Source organism: Geotrypetes seraphini, chromosome 19 (genome assembly GCF_902459505.1).
Source record: "Geotrypetes seraphini chromosome 19, aGeoSer1.1, whole genome shotgun sequence".
In the NCBI taxonomy this organism is placed as follows: domain Eukaryota; kingdom Metazoa; phylum Chordata; class Amphibia; order Gymnophiona; family Dermophiidae; genus Geotrypetes; species Geotrypetes seraphini.
Window position 1 is genome coordinate 21,190,259 of NC_047102.1, and position 18,245 is coordinate 21,208,503.

The window sequence follows — 18,245 nt, forward strand, 5'->3', positions numbered from 1 at the left end:
AGTTCTCCCTGCTTCTCTTCCCCGCGGGGCCGATCAACTCTCGCCACCCGTCGTCAATTCTAACGTTGGAGAGGACGTTCTAGGCCAGCCAGGCAGCGATTGGCTGGCCCAGAACGTCCTCTCCGACGTCAGAATTGACGCGAGTGGCAAGAGTTGGCCGTCCCCCCAGGGAAAAGCAGGGAGAACTTGACGCCGGCCTGTTCCCGATGGCGGCGGTGGCACTCAAGTGGCTAAAGAGCCGCAGTTTGCCGGCCTAGGGACAACACTGGAGGGTGGCCAGCTGTGCACCCCCTTGGGACGTAAACCCGGGGTGGGGCAGACCGCCCCCCCCACCCTGGTATGCCACTATCTGTACCTCACTCCCTCCCTATGACCAAAAATTCTCCTTTCTTCTATTCCCCGTGTACACAACCATCTCTTTCCCTCCCTTCCTCTCTCCAAAGTCCATGCCTTCTGTGTCCAAACACTCATTCCCTCCCCCACCTCAGCATCTCTTTCCCTCCCTTCCTCTCTCCCAAGTCCATTTCTTCTGTGTCCAAAAACCCATTCCCTCCCCCACAGCATCTCTTTCCCTCCCTTCCTCTCTCCCAAGTTCATGCCTTGTGTCCAAAACGCACTCCCTCCCCCCTTTTGTGTTCCGTGTTTGCCTCCCAGCCCATCTTTGCAACTTTCTCAGCAAAACGAAGCTCAAGCCGCGAGGTCAAAGGACCCAGTTTGGATCTCAATAAAAGTAAAGAGGGCAATAAATGACAAAAAAGTATCCTTCCGGAGATGGAAAAAGGACCCAACGGAGGAAAATCACCAGGCGCACAGGAATTGCCAAAAGGAATGCCACCGAGAGGTTAGAAAAGCAAAAGGAAAATACGAAGAGGGGCTGGCCAGGGAGGCGAAAAACTTCAAGGCATTCTTCAGTTACGTAAAGGGGAAGCGACCAGCAAGAGATGAGGTGGGGCCGTTGGACGATGGGGATAGGAAGGGTGTGATTAAGGAGGATAAAGAGATAGCTGAGAGGTTGAACACGTTCTTCTCATCTGTTTTCACGAGAGAAGATATATCTAATATACCGGACTCAGAGGAGCTCATGAGTGGGGAACAGGCTAAAAAATTGGAGCACATAGAGGTAAGTAAGGAGGATGTCCTCAGACAGATAGACAGGTTAAAATGCGGCAAATCACCGGGTCCGGACGGGATCCACCCAAGGGTTCTGAAGGAACTAAGACAAGAAATAGCGGGCACAATCCAGCATGTTTGCAACCTATCCTTAAGAACTGGAGAGGTACCAGAGGACTGGAGACTGGCGAATGTCACACCTATCTTCAAGAAGGGATCGAGGGGTGACCCCGGGAACTACAGGCCGGTGAGCCTGACTTCAATTATAGGGAAGATGGTGGAAGCTATGATCAAGGACAGCATTTGCGAGCACATTGAGGGAAATGGCCTACTGAGAAAAAGCCAGCACGGATTCTGTAAGGGAAGGTCGTGCTTAACGAACCTTCTGTACTTCTTTGAGGAAATAAGCAGTCGGGTGGACAATGGGGAACCCATCGACATCATTTACCTCGATTTCCAAAAGGCTTTCGACAAGGTTCCACATGAAAGGCTGCTTAGGAAGCTATGGAGCCACGGGGTGAGAGGGGATGTGCACAAATGGATCGAGCACTGGTTGTCGGGTAGACTGCAGAGGGTCGGAGTAAAGGGCCAATTTTCTGACTGGCAGGGAGTCACGAGCGGTGTGCCACAGGGATCAGTGCTGGGGCCGTTACTCTTCAACATATTTATCAATGACCTGGAAAAGGAGGCAAAGTGCGAGGTTATAAAATTTGCAGACGACACAAAACTGTGCGGCAGAGTTAGCTCCAGGGAAGAGTGTGAGGACCTGCAAAGGGACCTAGACAGGCTGGAAGACTGGGCAAACAAATGGCAAATGCGCTTTAACGTAAAAAAATGCAAGGTCATGCATATAGGGAAAAAGAACCCGTTGTTCAACTACAAAATGGGGGGGGCATTGTTAGGAGAAAGCAGTCTTGAGAGAGACTTGGGTGTGCTGGTGGATGCATCACTGAAGCCATCTGCACAGTGCGCAGCGGCCTCGAAAAAAGCCAACAGGATGCTGGGCATCATAAAGAGGGGCATAACAACCAGGACGCGGGAAGTCATCATGCCATTGTATCGATCGATGGTGCGTCCTCATCTGGAATACTGCGTTCAGTATTGGTCGCCGTACCTCAAGAAAGACATGGCGGTACTTGAGAGAGTCCAAAGGAGAGCAACGAAACTGGTAAGAGGGCTGGAACACTGCCCATACGCCGAGAGGTTGGACAGGCTGGGGCTCTTCTCTCTGGAGAAAAGGAGGCTCAGGGGTGATATGATAGAGACCTTCAAGATCATGAGGGGCATGGAGAGGGTGGATAGGGACAAATTCTTCAGGCTGAAGGGGACAACAGGTACGAGGGGACATTCGGAGAAACTGAAGGGAGATAGGTTCAAAACAAATGCAAGGAAGTTTTTCTTCACCCAAAGGGTCGTGGACACTTGGAATGCGCTACCGGAGGAGGTGATCGGGCAGAGTACGGTACAGGGATTCAAACAGAGACTGGACAGATTCCTGGGGGATAAAGGGATCGTGGGATACTGAAAAAGTATAGTGGGATACTGGGATACTGAGAAAGTATAAACCCAACCAGGTCGAGCATGTGCAAGACCGGAGGGCTAGGACTTCGATGGGAAGATAGGACTCATCAGGAAGCCAAGATGGCATGGGGGCCCCTTCTGGTGATTTAGACAGGTCATGACCTGTATGGGCCGCCGCGGGAGCGGACTGCTGGGCTTGATGGACCTATGGTCTGACCCGGCGGAGGCACTGCTTATGTTCTTATGTTCTTATGCTTGTCTTCTGCTTCCTGCCTGCCCTGCCGTGCACAAATAGCCGAACGGAAATATTCTCCGACGTCAGCACTGACGTCGGAGGGCAGGCTTTGCTTAAGCCCTCCCTCCGACGTCAGCGCTGACATCGGGGAACGCTTGCGATCGGCTATATGTTAGCTGCAGGGCAGGCAGGAACAGAAGACGAGCCTCGTGGCTCGAGATGTATTGAACTCCGCGGGTCCCCCGTCCAGCTCTCTCCTGTCCATGTGGGGCGGACCGCCCCTCTCCCTAGACTGGTGGTACTGCCCTGATGGCGGCCCTGACCGTACGGCACACCAGGCAACATCTTGCGGCACACTAGTGTGCCGTGGAACAGCGGTTGAAAAACACTGCTTTAGTAGATATAAACATCCATCATCTCAGGCAATGGGGAAGCAGCCGTTATTATAATAAAAGCAGTCAATCTTGTGTAAAGTAATAAAGAGTTGGAAGTTTTATCTCTTACCAATCGAGGGAGCAGTCATCAGTTGCAAACATGGCGGCGGTTTGAAATCAGTTTGTTTTTAACTCAGCTGGACTCATCATGTTCTTATGTATAATGTTTCCAGTTGAATCTTATTCCCTCCAATGGCAAGAGAGCCCGTAACAAAGAACATAAAAAGTGCCTCTGCTGGGTCAGACCAGGGGTCCATCATGCCAGGCAGTCCTCTCACGCGGCGGCCTATCAGGTCCAAGACCTGTATAGTAACCCTCTATCTATACCCTACTATCCCTTTTTCCTTCAGGAAATTGTCCAATCCTTTCTTGAACTCCAATACCGTACCCTGTCCTATCATGCCCTCTGGAAGCGCATTCCAGGTGTCCACCACCCGTTGGGTGAAGAACTTCCTAGCATTGGTTCTGAATCTGTCCCCTTTTAATTTTTCTGAATGCCCTCTCGTTCTTGTAGTTTTCGAAAGCTTGAAGAATCTGTCCCTCTCCACTTTCTCTATGCCTTTCATGATTTTGTAAGTCTCTATCATATCCCCTCTAAGTCTCCGCTTCTCCAATCTTCCAGCGTATGAAAGGCTTTCCATACCTTTTATCAAACGTGTCGCTCTCTTCTGAACCCTCTCAAGTATAGCCATATCCTTCTTTAGGTACAGCGACCAATATTGGACGCAGTACTCCAGATGCGGGCGCACTATTGCCCGATACAACAGGAGGATAACTTCTTTTGTTCTGGTTGCAATACCCTTCTTGATTATACCTAGCATTCTATTTGCTTTCTTAGTGGCGTACTGTGCTGACAGCTTCATGGTCTTGTCCACTATTACCCCAAATCCCTTTCTTGGGTACTATCACTCAGTAACAGCCCCCCCCCCCCCCTCCCCATCGTGTAGCTGTACCTGGGGTTTCTGTTCCCTACGTGCAAGACTTTACATTTCTCTACATTAAACTTCATCTGCCATCTCGTCGCCCACTCCCCTAGCTTGTTCAGGTCCCTTTGTAAATCTTCGCAGTCCTCTTTAGTCCTAGCCCCATTAAATAGTTTGGTGTCATCTGCAAATTTTATTACTTCGCACTTCATCCCTGTTTCTAGATCATTTATAAATACATTGAACAGCAGCGGTCCAAGCACCGACCCCTGCGGAACTCTACTCATGACCCTCCTCCAGTCCGAGTAGTGGTCCTTCACTCCTACCCTCTGCTTCCTACCCGCCAACCTTAACCACCTATAAGGCAGGAAACATCCAGTCTATGCACTCTTTCCCTATCAAAAGCACAGGATATGCCAGGAAGTTTCAGGATGTGCAGGATTTGCAGGATATCCAGGATCCAGCAGGATTTGTCAGGATCCTGCAACTCTGACCCCATAAAGGGCTGCATCTATCTGGTTTCAGCACTCTCGACCACCTATAAGGCAGGAAACATCTATTCTATGCACTCTTTCCCTATCAAAATCACAGGATGTGTCAGGATGTACCAGGATCCTGCAATTCTGACCCTAGGAAGGGCTGCACCTATCTGGATTCAACACCCTTAACCACCTATAAGGGAGGAAACTTCCAGTCCATGCACTCTTTCCCTATCAAAAGCACAGGATATGCCAGGATGTACCCTAGGAAGGGCTGCATCTATCTGGTTTCAGCACCCTCAACCACCTATAAGGCAGGAAGCATCCAGTCTATGCACTCTTTCCCTATCAAAAACACAGGATGTGCAGAATATCCAGGATCTGTCAGGATCCTGCAATTCTGACCTCAGGAAGGGCTGTATCCCCTGGACTCAGAACCCTTCACTACCTATAAGGCAGGAAACATCCCCATCAAAAGCACAGAACCTGCCAGGATCCTGCAATTCTGACCTCAAAAAGGGCTGTATACACCTGGATTCTGTATCTTTCACAACCTATAAGTAATAAAACATCTATTCCCTGCATTCTTTCACCATGAAAAGCATAGGACCTGCTAGAATCCTGCAGGATATGCGAGGGTTCAGGATATGTGAGTCCAGCTGTCTTCCTACAGCACAGCTAGGACTGGTATTAGGGGAGGGCATTCATGAAAGCTGCCCAGTGCCCCTTAGCTCCAGGGGGGCCCACAGTGAGGGCATGTCTTCCCTTCATGAGCTGATCTTTTTGTCTCTAAGTAACAGAAACAGTCAAAACTGTGTTCTGTTATGCAGTTTACCCACTGTCAAGGGGATTTCCTTGGAGCGATTCAAATTATAGAGAGCCACTCTATTTCCTCATTGAGTCCTTCTGGCTCCAGCGACTTCAATCTAAATATCCATTATTGCTCCTTGATTGCTAAGGCTTTTTTAGCATTACAACCCTCCTACCCAATTGTTACTGAATCGATAATCCTCCATCTAATGTCCAACCATGTATGGCCCATCAGTATCTCGATCTGTCCGCACCCTGGATTTGTGTTCATTTAGGTGAACTTTAATAGAGCGAATGGTTCACCCCACATATATTTTATCACAGGGGTACTGTATAAGGTAAATTACATATGTGGAGTCACATGTGGTAGAAGTATAGATGAAATAATTCCTTCCTATGTTTGGGTGTCTCCAGCAGTCCCCAGTCATGCTGAACATATACCACTGACATCTTCCACATATATTATGTGTGCCTCTCGTGGTTGTCTTGGCCTGATTATCATTTTTCACCATGAGAGGAATTATTTCACCTATACTTCTACCACATGTGTAGAAAAAAGTTAAACTGAACCGCCAAGAAGCTAGACTCTGCATACAGTGAAACACCATAGAAACAGTGTCACATGGCCCCTAATATTGTGCAAAATATAAAGACAGCTGATGTAAATTTGAAAATACTGACAAATAACAGTTACCGCTTTACAAATTAACAAATAGAAATAAAACAAAAATGGTAAATAAGAAAATGCCATTTTTTTAGACTAATCCAGTTTTCATTTAGTTTTCAGAAGCCAAAACCTCCTTCAGGTCAGTACAGTATACTACTGTTACGGTATCCTGTCCTGACCAGAGGAAGGGTATTTGGACTTCAAAAATTATTTAAAAATATATTAAAATTAGTCCAATAAAAAGATGATCTTATTTCCATTTTCTGTTTATAGACAATTATCAATACAACTACACTACTATTTTATCCTAAAGCAACAAAAAAAAAAAAATAATTTTCTACCTTTTGTCATTTCTGCTTTAATCATCTTCTCTTCACTCTCTTCTTTCTATCCAGCATCTGTCCTCTCTCTCCCTTTCATGCAGCATCTGCCCCTTTCATTCAGCCTCTGTCCTCTTTCTCTACCCCTTCCATCCACTGTCCACCCTCTTTCGCTGTCTCTTCCATCCACTGTCTGCCCTCTCTCTCTCTCTCTGTCCCTTCCATCCACTGTCCTTATGGCATCTTCCCTCTTTCTATGTCCCTTCCATAAACTGTCTATCCTGTGCCCTTTCTCTCTTTTGTACGATTCATTTCAGCTTCACTTCCTCTCCATTTTGCTGTTTCTGTATCCACCCGTCCCCTGTGCTCAGGTTTCTCTCTCTTCTTTTCTTTCCTTCCCACCCCATCTCTGTTTCCTTCCCTTCTCTTCCCTTCTCTTCACCCTGACATCTCTCTTTTCTCCTTCCCCCTCTATGATCTGGCAACTCTTTTCCCCTTGGTTAGGCATCTGTCTCCTTCCCTTCCTCCCCCGATGCCCTGGCATCTCTTTCCTTTCCTTCCTTTCCACATCTCTCCATGCTCTACCATCTCCTCTCCTTCCTTCCCTCCCTCCCTCCTTCCTTTCCCTTTCATCTGGCATCTCTTTTCTCCTTCCCTTTCCACTATGCCCTGGCATCTCTCCCTCCCGCTCCATGGTCTGGCATCTTCTCTCCTTCCTTTCCTCTTGATCAGGCATCTCTCTCTCCTTTCCTTCCCCTCCCCCTCCACGATCTGGTATCTCCTTTCCTTCCTTCTTTTTCATCCCTCCTGTCCTCTCCATTTCCTGGTCTTCCTTCTCCCTCCCTCTCCCTATTCGGATACAGCAATTCTCTCCCCCTCCGCTCTCCTCCCTCTCTCCATCTTCTCTCCCCAGTCAGCAGCACACTGTTCACAACTTGCTGCTCTTGTCAGCTTTTGGCCTTCCTCTCTGTCTGGTACTGCCTTCACTGAAACAGGAAGTAGGCAGGGCCCCCGGTAGAGAGGAAGGCCTGAAGCCGACAAGAGCAGCGAGTTCTGAACGCTGCTGCTGCCAAAAGATGTTCATGATGATGGCCTAGTCAGAGCACCTCCTTATGGTATGCCACTTGATATGCCACTATGGGAAGGTGAGGGGAAGGGAATAAAGTGGGCAGAAGAGGAAGTGATGCCCAGACCGCATGGGGTCATATGAGGTTCCAAAAATATTGGGGGTGCTTGGGCATCCACAGTACTGATGCCTGAGGTCTCTCAGCCTAGAATGATAGATTAGGTTCTTACCTTGATAATCTTCATTCTAGTAGAGAAACCCTCCCTGTCACACGTTCAATTTAGCCTTCTTTTTGCCTCAGACAAGTATGCTTTGCCAAATGTCTGGGCTCTTCATATCTGTCAAGCAGTTATTAGAAGGTGGAATATCTTTCTTTAGGAAAATATATGGGAGTCCCAAGCTTCATAACTTTTGGTGCAGGTTGGTGGCTGGTTGGTTTACCAAGTTAAATTGCTGGATTTTTGTGTTCATTAAATAGTATCTGGAGCAAAACAGTCCAATTTACAGGGAAGTCTTGTAAATTTCCTATCAAAGTCTCAAACATGTAAACAAGACCCTAATTTGTAATTACTGGAAATGTCCAGTTATCTTCTTTTGTAATCCGCCTAGAACTGCAAGGTATTGGCGGAATAGAAGTCACTAATGTAATATAAGTCTCCTTGGCCCCCTCCTTAGTCTACCTTTTTTTTCTTATAGGGCTATCTTATCTGCTTTGGTACGAACTGGAGAGAAGAAGCACAGCCCATAGGTTGTTAAGGAGGTGCATTTAGAAACAGAATCCAAGTGTTCAAGACTGAAGTGCCTCTCTACCAGAATGAAGATTATCAAGATAAGAACCTAATCTTATCATTTCTAAAAGCACTATGGCTAGTAGATGTTCCACAGGGCTGACATCCCACTTGTTATGCTAGTAGTTTTAGCCTACAGTTTGACTCCTTATTTCCTGTATTTAACTTGCAGAATCCCATTCTTGGGTCTGCTAATGCCATTCATTTTAACATGTAGTATAACTGCTAGGTCGTTTCAAGTTACACCAAGTTCTCTGTGAGTTTTTTTCTTTGATGTGCAGCATTCACAAACAACTCGCCTATCTGGATGCTTATTTTCTTTCTTTTCATGATTAGAGAATAGTTCCTTGTTCTGTTAGGAAGTTCTGCCTCTTCTTATATCCTGTGTAGTGAGACATATCTATGGGTGCTCTCCCTCTCTCTTAATTATTATCTTATCCATCTGTTTTTGTGTTATAAACCAGGTTTTGTCAGAACCTTGGAAACTGTCTACCAGTCAGACACCTCAACAGCAGGTAGAACTTTTTCAGCTGGACAAGAACCCTGAATTTGTATCTAGTGGAGGAGGCTTTGGACCTGTAAGTAAAAAATTTTGTAAGTTTTATTAATATTAAAAATATATGAATTCACAAATATAAATATTGAACTTTAACTGAAACTCTTTAGCACACTCAAGTTGGGCATTGAACTTATATATTATACAGATATATCAAGTCGCAAACATGCCAGCTCCTTCTCCAGATCACATGCATAACTTTGAAAATCTCACACATTGCCTCCTTCCCCTGCCTCCCAGCAGCCCTGCCGGTATCTCTCATTTTCCTGGCTCCCGTAGTCTTCTGAACTTGCTTGAGGCTGCCGCTGGTAGAGCTGAACAGAAGCTATTTCCAGCCAGTATGAGACCTTTCTTCTTCTGCTCTCACATCCTCACTACTTCTGGAGGCAGGAGCAGGGGGAAAAAAAGGGGGGGGGCCCAGTTCGTTCAGCACTACCAGGGGTAGTGTCAAGCAAGTTAGGCAGACCACGGGAGCCAGAAAAATTAGTGATTCCAGCTGGGCCATTGGGAAGCAGGGGAAGAAAAGGGAGAGAGTACCAGGAGGAGGTGAGAGGATAGGATGCTGTGATGATGGGGTGGGGAGGGGAGGGGAAGAGATATCAGAATGATGATGGTGGTGGTGGTAAGAAGAAAGAGATCATAAGATGGTGGGGAGAGAGGGAGGGAGCGAGAGAGAGAGAAGATGCCAGGATGTTGAGGAGGGGGGAGGGAAAGAGAGAGAACGATGCCAGGATAGGGGGGAGAGAAAGAGAGATGCCAGGATAGTGAAGAGAAGGGAGGGGAAGAGCGAGAAAGAGAGATGCCAGGATGGTGAGAAGATGGGAAGAAGAGGAAGAAGTGCTGGACTAGAAGACAGAAAAAGATGCTAGTATTCGGGGGGGGGGGTTAGAGGTTAGTATTCTGGGGGGGGTTAGTATTCTGGGGGGAAGCAGGCATACGGACACAGAAGAGTTATATTAGGGTAAACAGGAACACGAGAGAGGGGAAATGCTGAACATGGCGGTAAGATAGGGGCAAGGGTACAGTAGGTGATGCTGGGAAGGGTGGTTATGGATACAGAGATGGATAGTGGACATGGAGAGAAAAGAAGTGCCAAATGGAGAAGGAAACCCTGACAAGACCATTAAGAGAAAACAGGGGAAACTAAAGACTGGGACCAACATGATTTAAAAAGTAAAATTACCAAACAACAAAGGTAAGAGCATAAGAATAGCCTTACTGGGTCAGACCAATGGCCCATTCTTACGGTGGCCAATCCAGGTCACTAGTACCTGGCCAAAACCCATGCTACCGATACAGGTCATACTCTATGTTTCTATGTAACTGTTCTTCTTTATAATGAGAGTAATCTATTAGCTGTTTCTTTATGGTGGATCAGTGTTTTCTTGTTCCACTTACTCTCATTCAAATATTTTATATTTAATCAGCTTGTTTCTAATGACCCTCAGAAACACCACCCGAGACTCATAAACATTCATTGTCTTAGGCTTTAAATGCTGTCTCCTCATCAGGGCATATTGTAAAAGCTTAGCCCTCTTCAAATGTGCTTTACAGTATAAATAAATAGAATAAATAATTCAGCTTAGGGTTCTATTAAAGTGACTAGTGACTTATCTTTTATGTGGTCATCGGTTCAGGGATACCTTGACCGACATGTTTCACCAAACGGTTTCCTCAAGGCTGTACCTCCCTTTACCAGGCTCACCGCTACCGTGGTCGAAGAAAGTAGCGGTGAGCCTGGTAAAGGATAGTGGTGAGCCTTGAGGAAACCGTTTGATGCAACATGTTGGTCAAGCTATCCCTGAACCGATGACCACATAAAAGATAAGTCACTAGTCACTTTAATAGAACCCTAAGCTGAATTATTTATTCTATTTATACTGTAAAGCACATTTGCAAGAGGATGTGGTAAGAGCGGATAGTGTAGCTGGTTTTAAGAAAGGTTTGGACAAGTTCCTGTTGAGATTTTCTCTTCAGTGAGACAAGGGTGTCTGGCTGAACGGTGCCGGCTTTAGGGGTTACACCTTCCTCCCCCCACCCAGGTCCCTGCCTCACCCTCCCTCCATTGGGTCTGATTTTTTTCTTCTTTCCCTTCTCTGTTTAAAAAAAAAAAAAAAAAAGGAGACCACAGTTGCTACATTCTGCTCTGTTAGTGCTGCACATCCAGCTCTAACTGGCTTCAACCGGCCCTAACAATAAGCTTGTGAGTATGTGTACTGTTGTTTGAATTTCAGATTCTGTTTGGGAGTCTTAGTACTGTGGGTTCGGTCAACGTATGTTTAAGGCATGGATGTTTTGTGACTAGAAATCCTTTGAGGGAGCCGGGACTTTCCCGCCCTTTGCATGCACGTGCTTGGTTTCCTTGTTGGTTACAGCGCGGCAGTAGCGGTGCGATTTCATGTTCGCACTTGTTCTCCTCATTGGGTTTCAGTGCAGCAGTAGTAGTCCTGTTTATTCCGAGGCTCTCTTTCGTCAGTGTTTGTCACAGCCATGTGCAGCTGATTGTGCAGGTGCCGGTTTATAGCAGCGCGCATGAGATGGGACGTGTTTTTTCCGGTTCTGTGAGAAGCACCGCACTGTTCTTCTGGTTATTCCCCAAGTCTTTCTTTGTATGCAGGTCGCAGCAGGGTAAATTTTGCGGGGCTTGAATCCGACTATGTTTCTAGGAGCATTGATGCGGCGGCCACGTGTCAGCGAGAATCAGGCGTGCGCTTAGGTCTCCGGCGATGGCGGGAGAGCTGCAGCGTTCCAGTAGTTTATTTACAGCTGACTTTGGTCAGGGTCAATGTACCCTCTAAGCTGAGCGCATGAGTGATCGCTCACTATTTTCAGTGGCGTCGCTCATACGTTTTCTCGTGTCGCGGGCAGAGGTGAGAGGAAGCTGCGGCTGCGGTCTGCCTTGCTTGCCTTATTGTATTTTAAGTGGAAAGATTCAGTGGCGACTCCTCTCAAGATCCCGGTGGGGATTCGTGAGAGGAGCCACTGCCACGTCTTCAGTAGCGTACCAAGGGGGGGGGGGTGCACAGCCGGCCAGATCCGGATCTGGCTGGCTGTAAACCCCCCTAAGGCTGCCGTCGGAGAGGAAGTTCAGGCCAGCCAATCGCTGCCTGGCTGGGCGGAACTTCCTCTCCGACGGCAGAATTGACGTCGGGGGAATGCTGGTAGGCCGGATGGTGGGAAGCAGAGAGAGCTTGGGGCAGCCGCGGTGGTGGCTTTTGGGCCTGTTTCCCCCGATGGTGGCAGCAGTGGCTTTGTGGAGGGTAGGGAAACAGAAAAAAAGAAAGGGGGCATCAAGAGAGAAAAAAGAAAGAAAGGGCAGGGAAAGAGGAAGAAAAAGTTAGGGGAGGGAATGAGGTCTGGAGGAGAGGAAGCATACAGGCTGAAAGAAGGGAAGAAAGATTGGATGCACAGTCAGAAGATGAAAGTGCAACCAGAGACTCATGAAATCACCAGACAAGGTAGGAAAAATGATTTTATTTTAAATTTAGTGATCAAAATGTGTCTGAATTTATATATGCTGTCTATATTTTGCACTTTGGCCCCTTTTACTAAACCGCAAGTGTTTTTTAGCGCAGGGAGCCTATGGGCGTCGAGAGCAGCGCTGGGCATTTAGCGCTGTTCCCTACGCTAAAAACTGCTATTGTGGTTTAATAAAAAGGAAGGGGGGTATATTTGTATATTTTTGTATGGTTGTTACTGAGGTGACAATGCATAGAGTCATCTGCCTTGACCTCTTTGAAAAAAACCCAGAATAGGAATGATAATTAACATTTTCTCAGCGTATAGTGTGCTTTGTGTTTTTTAATTTTATTGTTGGTGGATCATTTTGACTTGGTCATTTTAAAGTAGCTCGCAAGCCCAAAAAGTTTGGGCACCCCCTGAGCTAGAGCGTTGAAACTGTGTATTTCTATTTTATCCCCCCTTTTACAAAACTGTGGAGCGTTTTTTAGCGCCAGCCGTGGTGGTAGCAGCTCTGATGCTCAGAATTCTATGAGCGTCAGGGCTGTTACCACTGTGGCTAAAATCCACACTACAGTTTTGTAAAAGAGTGAGGGGTTAGTTTGTGATGACATATTCCATACTAGGCGAAGGTGTTTTCTGTGTTCTGTGTGTTCGAAAGACATGGTTTTCTGTTATGATTGAGAGTGTAGGATTGATCTGTGCTGGTCTGGCTTGTTTAGTTTTACAATGGTCACTGCAATATGTTTAGTTTTACAATGCTCACTGCAATATGTAAATGCTACCTTTTCCTAGGTACTCATGTGTGACGTGTGGCTTGTTACTAAAAATCATGATTTTTGTACAGATGGGGGGTGCCAAAAAATTATGGGTCCCGGGTGTTACATATGCTAGGTATGCCACTGTATGTAAAGATACCAGAAAACTGGCGAAGCAAAATCTTTAAGTAAATTGTTATTCTTCTAAGTTTTGAGTATTTAACACTCCCACAATCTTATGGGCACTCGTTTCAAGTTTGAGATTTTGATTTAAACGCAATATCAAATATTTTCAATGCATATAACAAAAATAAATTTGGGGAAATAAAACCATTTGAACAATAACATACAAACATATGCATAGATGATTAAAAATACATAAGGAGTACAAAGATAAACTACATTTGTTTAAAAATGCGTCCTCCGCGCCTGCTCATAAATTTGTGGAGTATTTGTCGCTCATGCATATTTTTTTTTGCACACATCTCATCAATCCTTAGAAGGAACATTGGTCAGGGTATGCCACAGCTTCTCTCCTCTCCGGTTCAGAGAAGTTGTATGTGTTTCACCAGCTTTGGGACAAGCTTGGGCAGATTTATATGTCTTATGTCTGTGTTCCTGCTGTATTCCCTTGAAGGAAGCTGCTAATTTAATCGGACTCTGAGGTTAGCACTCAAGGGGATTACCAGACAGACTCCTGTGCTAGGTCACTCAGTCTCGGTTTGTCTCCGGACTGAGCCGTCATACAGCAACTCATGGTACAGTGAGATCAGCAGTATTTCACACGGGTATCTCATTGTCTCTCTTGGGGTCCCTGCAGATTGAGCCTTTGTCTGCTGGTAACTGTCCTTCTTATTTAGGCCTCTGTGCTGCGCTGCATGTGTCTAGTAGTGGCATAGGATATATATGCCTAAAGATAGTACTAACAGTTTCCAAGTTCAGGCTGTCTCTATGGGCATAATGACACTTCGCATCTTCCTGTGGCCAGGACTCTCTTTCTCTATTTCTGAGGGGGCCTGGACTTCAGATTTCTATGCTTATCACGCTGGTTTCTCCTGTCGCTATCTTCTCATGGCACATGCTAGGCGGACCCCCCGACCAGACAGGAAGGGCTGTGCAGCTCCTTCTAACCAGGAGCCAGTTATCTATTCTATCAAACGCGCGGAGGAGCGCGCACTGTGTGGCGGTTAGCCTCATCCCTGAAGCTCTCATTAGCGATGTGAGCTTTGTCTGATACCTGTTAGGATGCTGTTGTTTTCCACGGGGCGGTAGAGGCAGCATCTTGATTGCGTCTAGTACTTATTCACTTTAAAGGACATACGTATTTCGCTCACGTTGCATGGAGTTAGTACTGTTTTCATGTTTCCAGTAAACTTGATTTTTCCTAGGAGAATTTCTTTCTTCTTACAGATCCTACAGTTCTCATCCTGCTGTTCCCTGACCTTCTGCACTTCATTCTGAGGGGATCTTGACTTCTTCCAATGACTCTTCAGGCTTTCTCATGAGGGAGAAGACGCTATAATGTCAGGTCAGGGGGCTGTGAACTTTTTTCAGGATGCTTGCAACTTTGCATCCTCCTCAGGTTTCCAGTTCGTTCTTGGAGTCTCTATGTTTGTGTTTCCCTTTTAAGTGTTACTGGTCCTCAGGGCAGTTCTTGTAGTTCTTCAGGAAATAAGGGACGTTGTTCCACTTACTGCATGGTGCCCAAGATGGGTGCATTGGGCAGGCTGGATCCCATTCTGCTGAATTAGTTTCTCAGGGTTACACATTTCTGCAGAAAAACTGGGAGAATATTTACATTTTCACTATGGACTCCGAATCTGCACTAGGTTTGCTTGCCTCTCTTGGAGCAGCACTTTCGGTTTTGGCACATATCATTTCGCCTACCCAAGGCTTCATGAACATTTTAGAAAATATGGGCAGTGGTACCGTTTTGGCGCTACCAGGCGATTCACCTAATTTCTTCTTGACTGACTGCTTGATTCGGATGTCTTCCAGTCGGGCCATTTGACTGACACGAAAAGGGTGGCTTCTTTTCCTCAGTTCTTTGGACGTGAATCTACAAATTTACACAGCGCTCTTTTCTCCTGTACTATTTATAGGTATATCGGGGAGATGTTTTTATTCATATAGGAGAGAAATGTGTTTCTTCCCAGAAACTAGAGCGATGGGTCACAGTCTCAGGTTTGCATTCTTCTTTAGTCACCATGACCAAGAGTATGGGATTCTGTACAGGTTCTAGGATCCATGTTGCTGACTCCACTGGGAACTTCGGCTTGCTTTCCCATTATAATGCTACAGCAGTCGCTTTTGTTCCAGTGGTTCCCGGTATCTCAGGGCTCCAATTATTTGGTAGGCTCCTCAAGCATCGCTCTGTATGATTTGATGGTTCAGTGAGATTTCTCTTTTCAAAGGCATGCCTCGGTCTTTGCTGGACTAGCTCATGGCCACCAATAATCCCGGGCTGTCGGGTTGGGGGGCTCGGTGCCTTCCATCCTCAGCTCCAGGAGTCTGGTCTTAAGAGGCGACTCAGTGCTTGTTCATTCTTCTACTCTGGAGCAGGTCTTTTCAGTCAGTATTATGATGGGGGTATTTCTCTACAGCCTGGGCAGTAGGTGATGTGCTCAGTTGGCAGTTCTACTTCAATGGGTGGACCCTCATCTTCCTCTTCTGTTGGCAGATCATTTTATGGATCAGGAAAGGAGTTTGGATAGACTTTCGCTCCACAAAATCTTTGCATGGCCCATTTATTGTATGTTACAGTGTACAGCGCTATGCACGCTCTAGAAAGTATAACTGTTAGTACTAGTGAAATCTTCTACATCCTTGATATTGAGAATTTTGGCTCAGGCGTTCCAGCTCCTTTAATGGAAGTGAGATCTGGAAATAGACCTCATGGCCTCATCTCAAAATTCTAAGCTTCCTAGCTTCTTCGGCAGGCACAGGGAGTGGGAGTCAGAGGGGATAGCAGCGTGGCTTCTTTCTCACCTCTGGTTTCTCTTTTTTCAGTGTTTTCCCCTGGCTGATGATGGCTTGGATTTGCCATCTCAAGCTCACTTTCAGGGCACAGTTTTTGTAGAATCTCTGGATTGGCTGCACCATCCTTGCTATGCGGATCTGTTGAGTCTTTCGACAGCCAGACTGTTGAGTTTCCTGGTATCTCTGGATTTGCTCACCTAGGGTCCGATCAACATGGATATTTGTACTACTTTGGTATTGCAACCTAGCTTTTGAAAAGTCATGGCTGACGTGTAAGGGTTATGCGAAGCAGGTTGTTTCTTCTCTTATCCAGGCGATACAGACGTCTTCACCTGTGGCTTCTGCTTCCTTTTGGAGGTTTTTCCTTTCTTGGATACTTCTCAACATTTGCACCCTTCAAGAGTTCTTTTTTGGCACAAGTGTATTGCCAAGGGCTTAGCGTTCAATTCCCTTCAGCTTCAAGTGCCATTCTTAGCTTGTTACAAGATATATTGCTCTTCGATTACTTCTCAGCTTCATGTAGTTCAATTCCTAAACGGAGTACGGTATATTTGTACACCTCTTAGAAAGCTCTGTCCGGAGTACAGTCTTAAGGTACTTCTTCGCAGTTTACCGAAGGCTTCATTTCATCCTTGTCTTTTGAGACTCTAAAGGGCTGTGCCATTGAACACCGGGTTTCTTGTGGCCATGGCTTCAGCTCGGCATTTTTCTGAGTTGCAAGCCTTGTTTGGCGGGGATTCCTATTTCTGATTTACAAAATCTGGGGTGTCAGTTCGGACGGTACCACAATTTCGGTGTCATCCTTTCTTTTATGACACTGTCACTTTTCCTTCCTTCTTCCTGGGAGGAGAAATGGGGAGACGTGCTTTTATTCACTGCATTTTTTTTTGAAAGTGCGTAGCGTTCTCCGTGAGCTAGGTTTCTAATGACTTTTAGTTGTTTAGATCACCTTTTTGTATTCTTCACAGGACGCCTCAAACGTATGGTGGCGGCCAAAGCCTCCATTGTTAGATGGGTCCAGGAGGACATTTTTTACGCTTGCTTGATGGCAGGGAAGTGGTTGGCGAAGGAACTTCATGACCATTCCGCCAGAACGATGGTCCAAAGGTTTTTTCCTTGGAGGAGTTTTGTCTCATGGCTACTTGGTCTTCCGAGAGTGCTTTCTCTCAGCATTACTGGTTGGATGTGAGGGCGCAGGCGGTAGATGCGTTTAGTGCTTCGGTTGTTGCGTAGGTGGCGTTTGCTTCCCACCCAGTTTGAGGATTGCTTTGCTACATCCCACTGGTCTCTGGATTCATCTGCTGCTGTTACTAAGGAAGGAAAAATTATGTTCATACCTGTTAATTTTATTTCCTTTAGACGTAGCAGATGAATCCAGAGCCCCACCCTTTCTGGATATTGTCTGTTGGGTTTTTCTTTTCCAACTTTCGAAGTTTGTTATTATTGATGGTTGTATTCTGTATTATTGCCTTTTGAGATTTGTTATGGGAAAGAAGTTTTTTACATGCTATGCCTATTGATGGTTACGGATGCTTGGACAAGGAGCTATACTGGAGATACAGGAGGAGTGCCAGCCAATAGGACCACCTGTTAATCAGTTTAGAAACATAGAAACATAGAAGATGACGGCAGATAAGAGCCATAGCCCATCAGGTCTGCCCACTCTACTGACCCACCCCCAAGTGTACTATCCTAGGGATCCCACTCCTGGTGACAGGTTCCCTTGGAGTTAACCCTCTAAGGGATCCCACATGGGTATCCAATTTGCTCTTAAATTCTTGCACGCTGTGTGCCTCGATCACCTGCACCGGGAGCTCGTTCCAAGGATCAACCACTCTCTCGGTGAAGAAATATTTCCTGGTGTCGCCATGAAATTTCCCGCCCCTGAGTTTGAGCAGATGCCGTCTTGTGGCTGAGGGTCCTTTAAGAAAGAGAATCTCTTCCATCTCGATAAGGCTGGTAATATACTTAAATGTCTCGATCATGTCTCCTCTCTCCCTACGTTCTTCGAGTGAGTATAGCCGCAAATTTTTCAGCCTTTCCTCATACGATAGATCCTTGAGCCCCGAGACCATCCTGGTGGCCATACGTTGCACTGACTCTACTCTCAGCACATCTTTTCGATAGTGTGGCCTCCAGA

The 18,245-nt window shown here is 46.3% G+C and overlaps 1 protein-coding gene across 1 annotated transcript in view; it reads left to right on the top strand.

Moving 5' to 3' along the window:
- Window positions 1-18,245, top strand: part of LOC117352161 (carnitine O-palmitoyltransferase 1, liver isoform-like) — a 238,881-nt gene that overhangs the window by 213,501 nt on the left and 7,135 nt on the right. Inside the window, 1 exon segment of the mRNA XM_033928380.1 lies at window positions 8,818-8,931. Within this exon segment, the coding sequence (XP_033784271.1) occupies window positions 8,818-8,931 (114 nt within the window).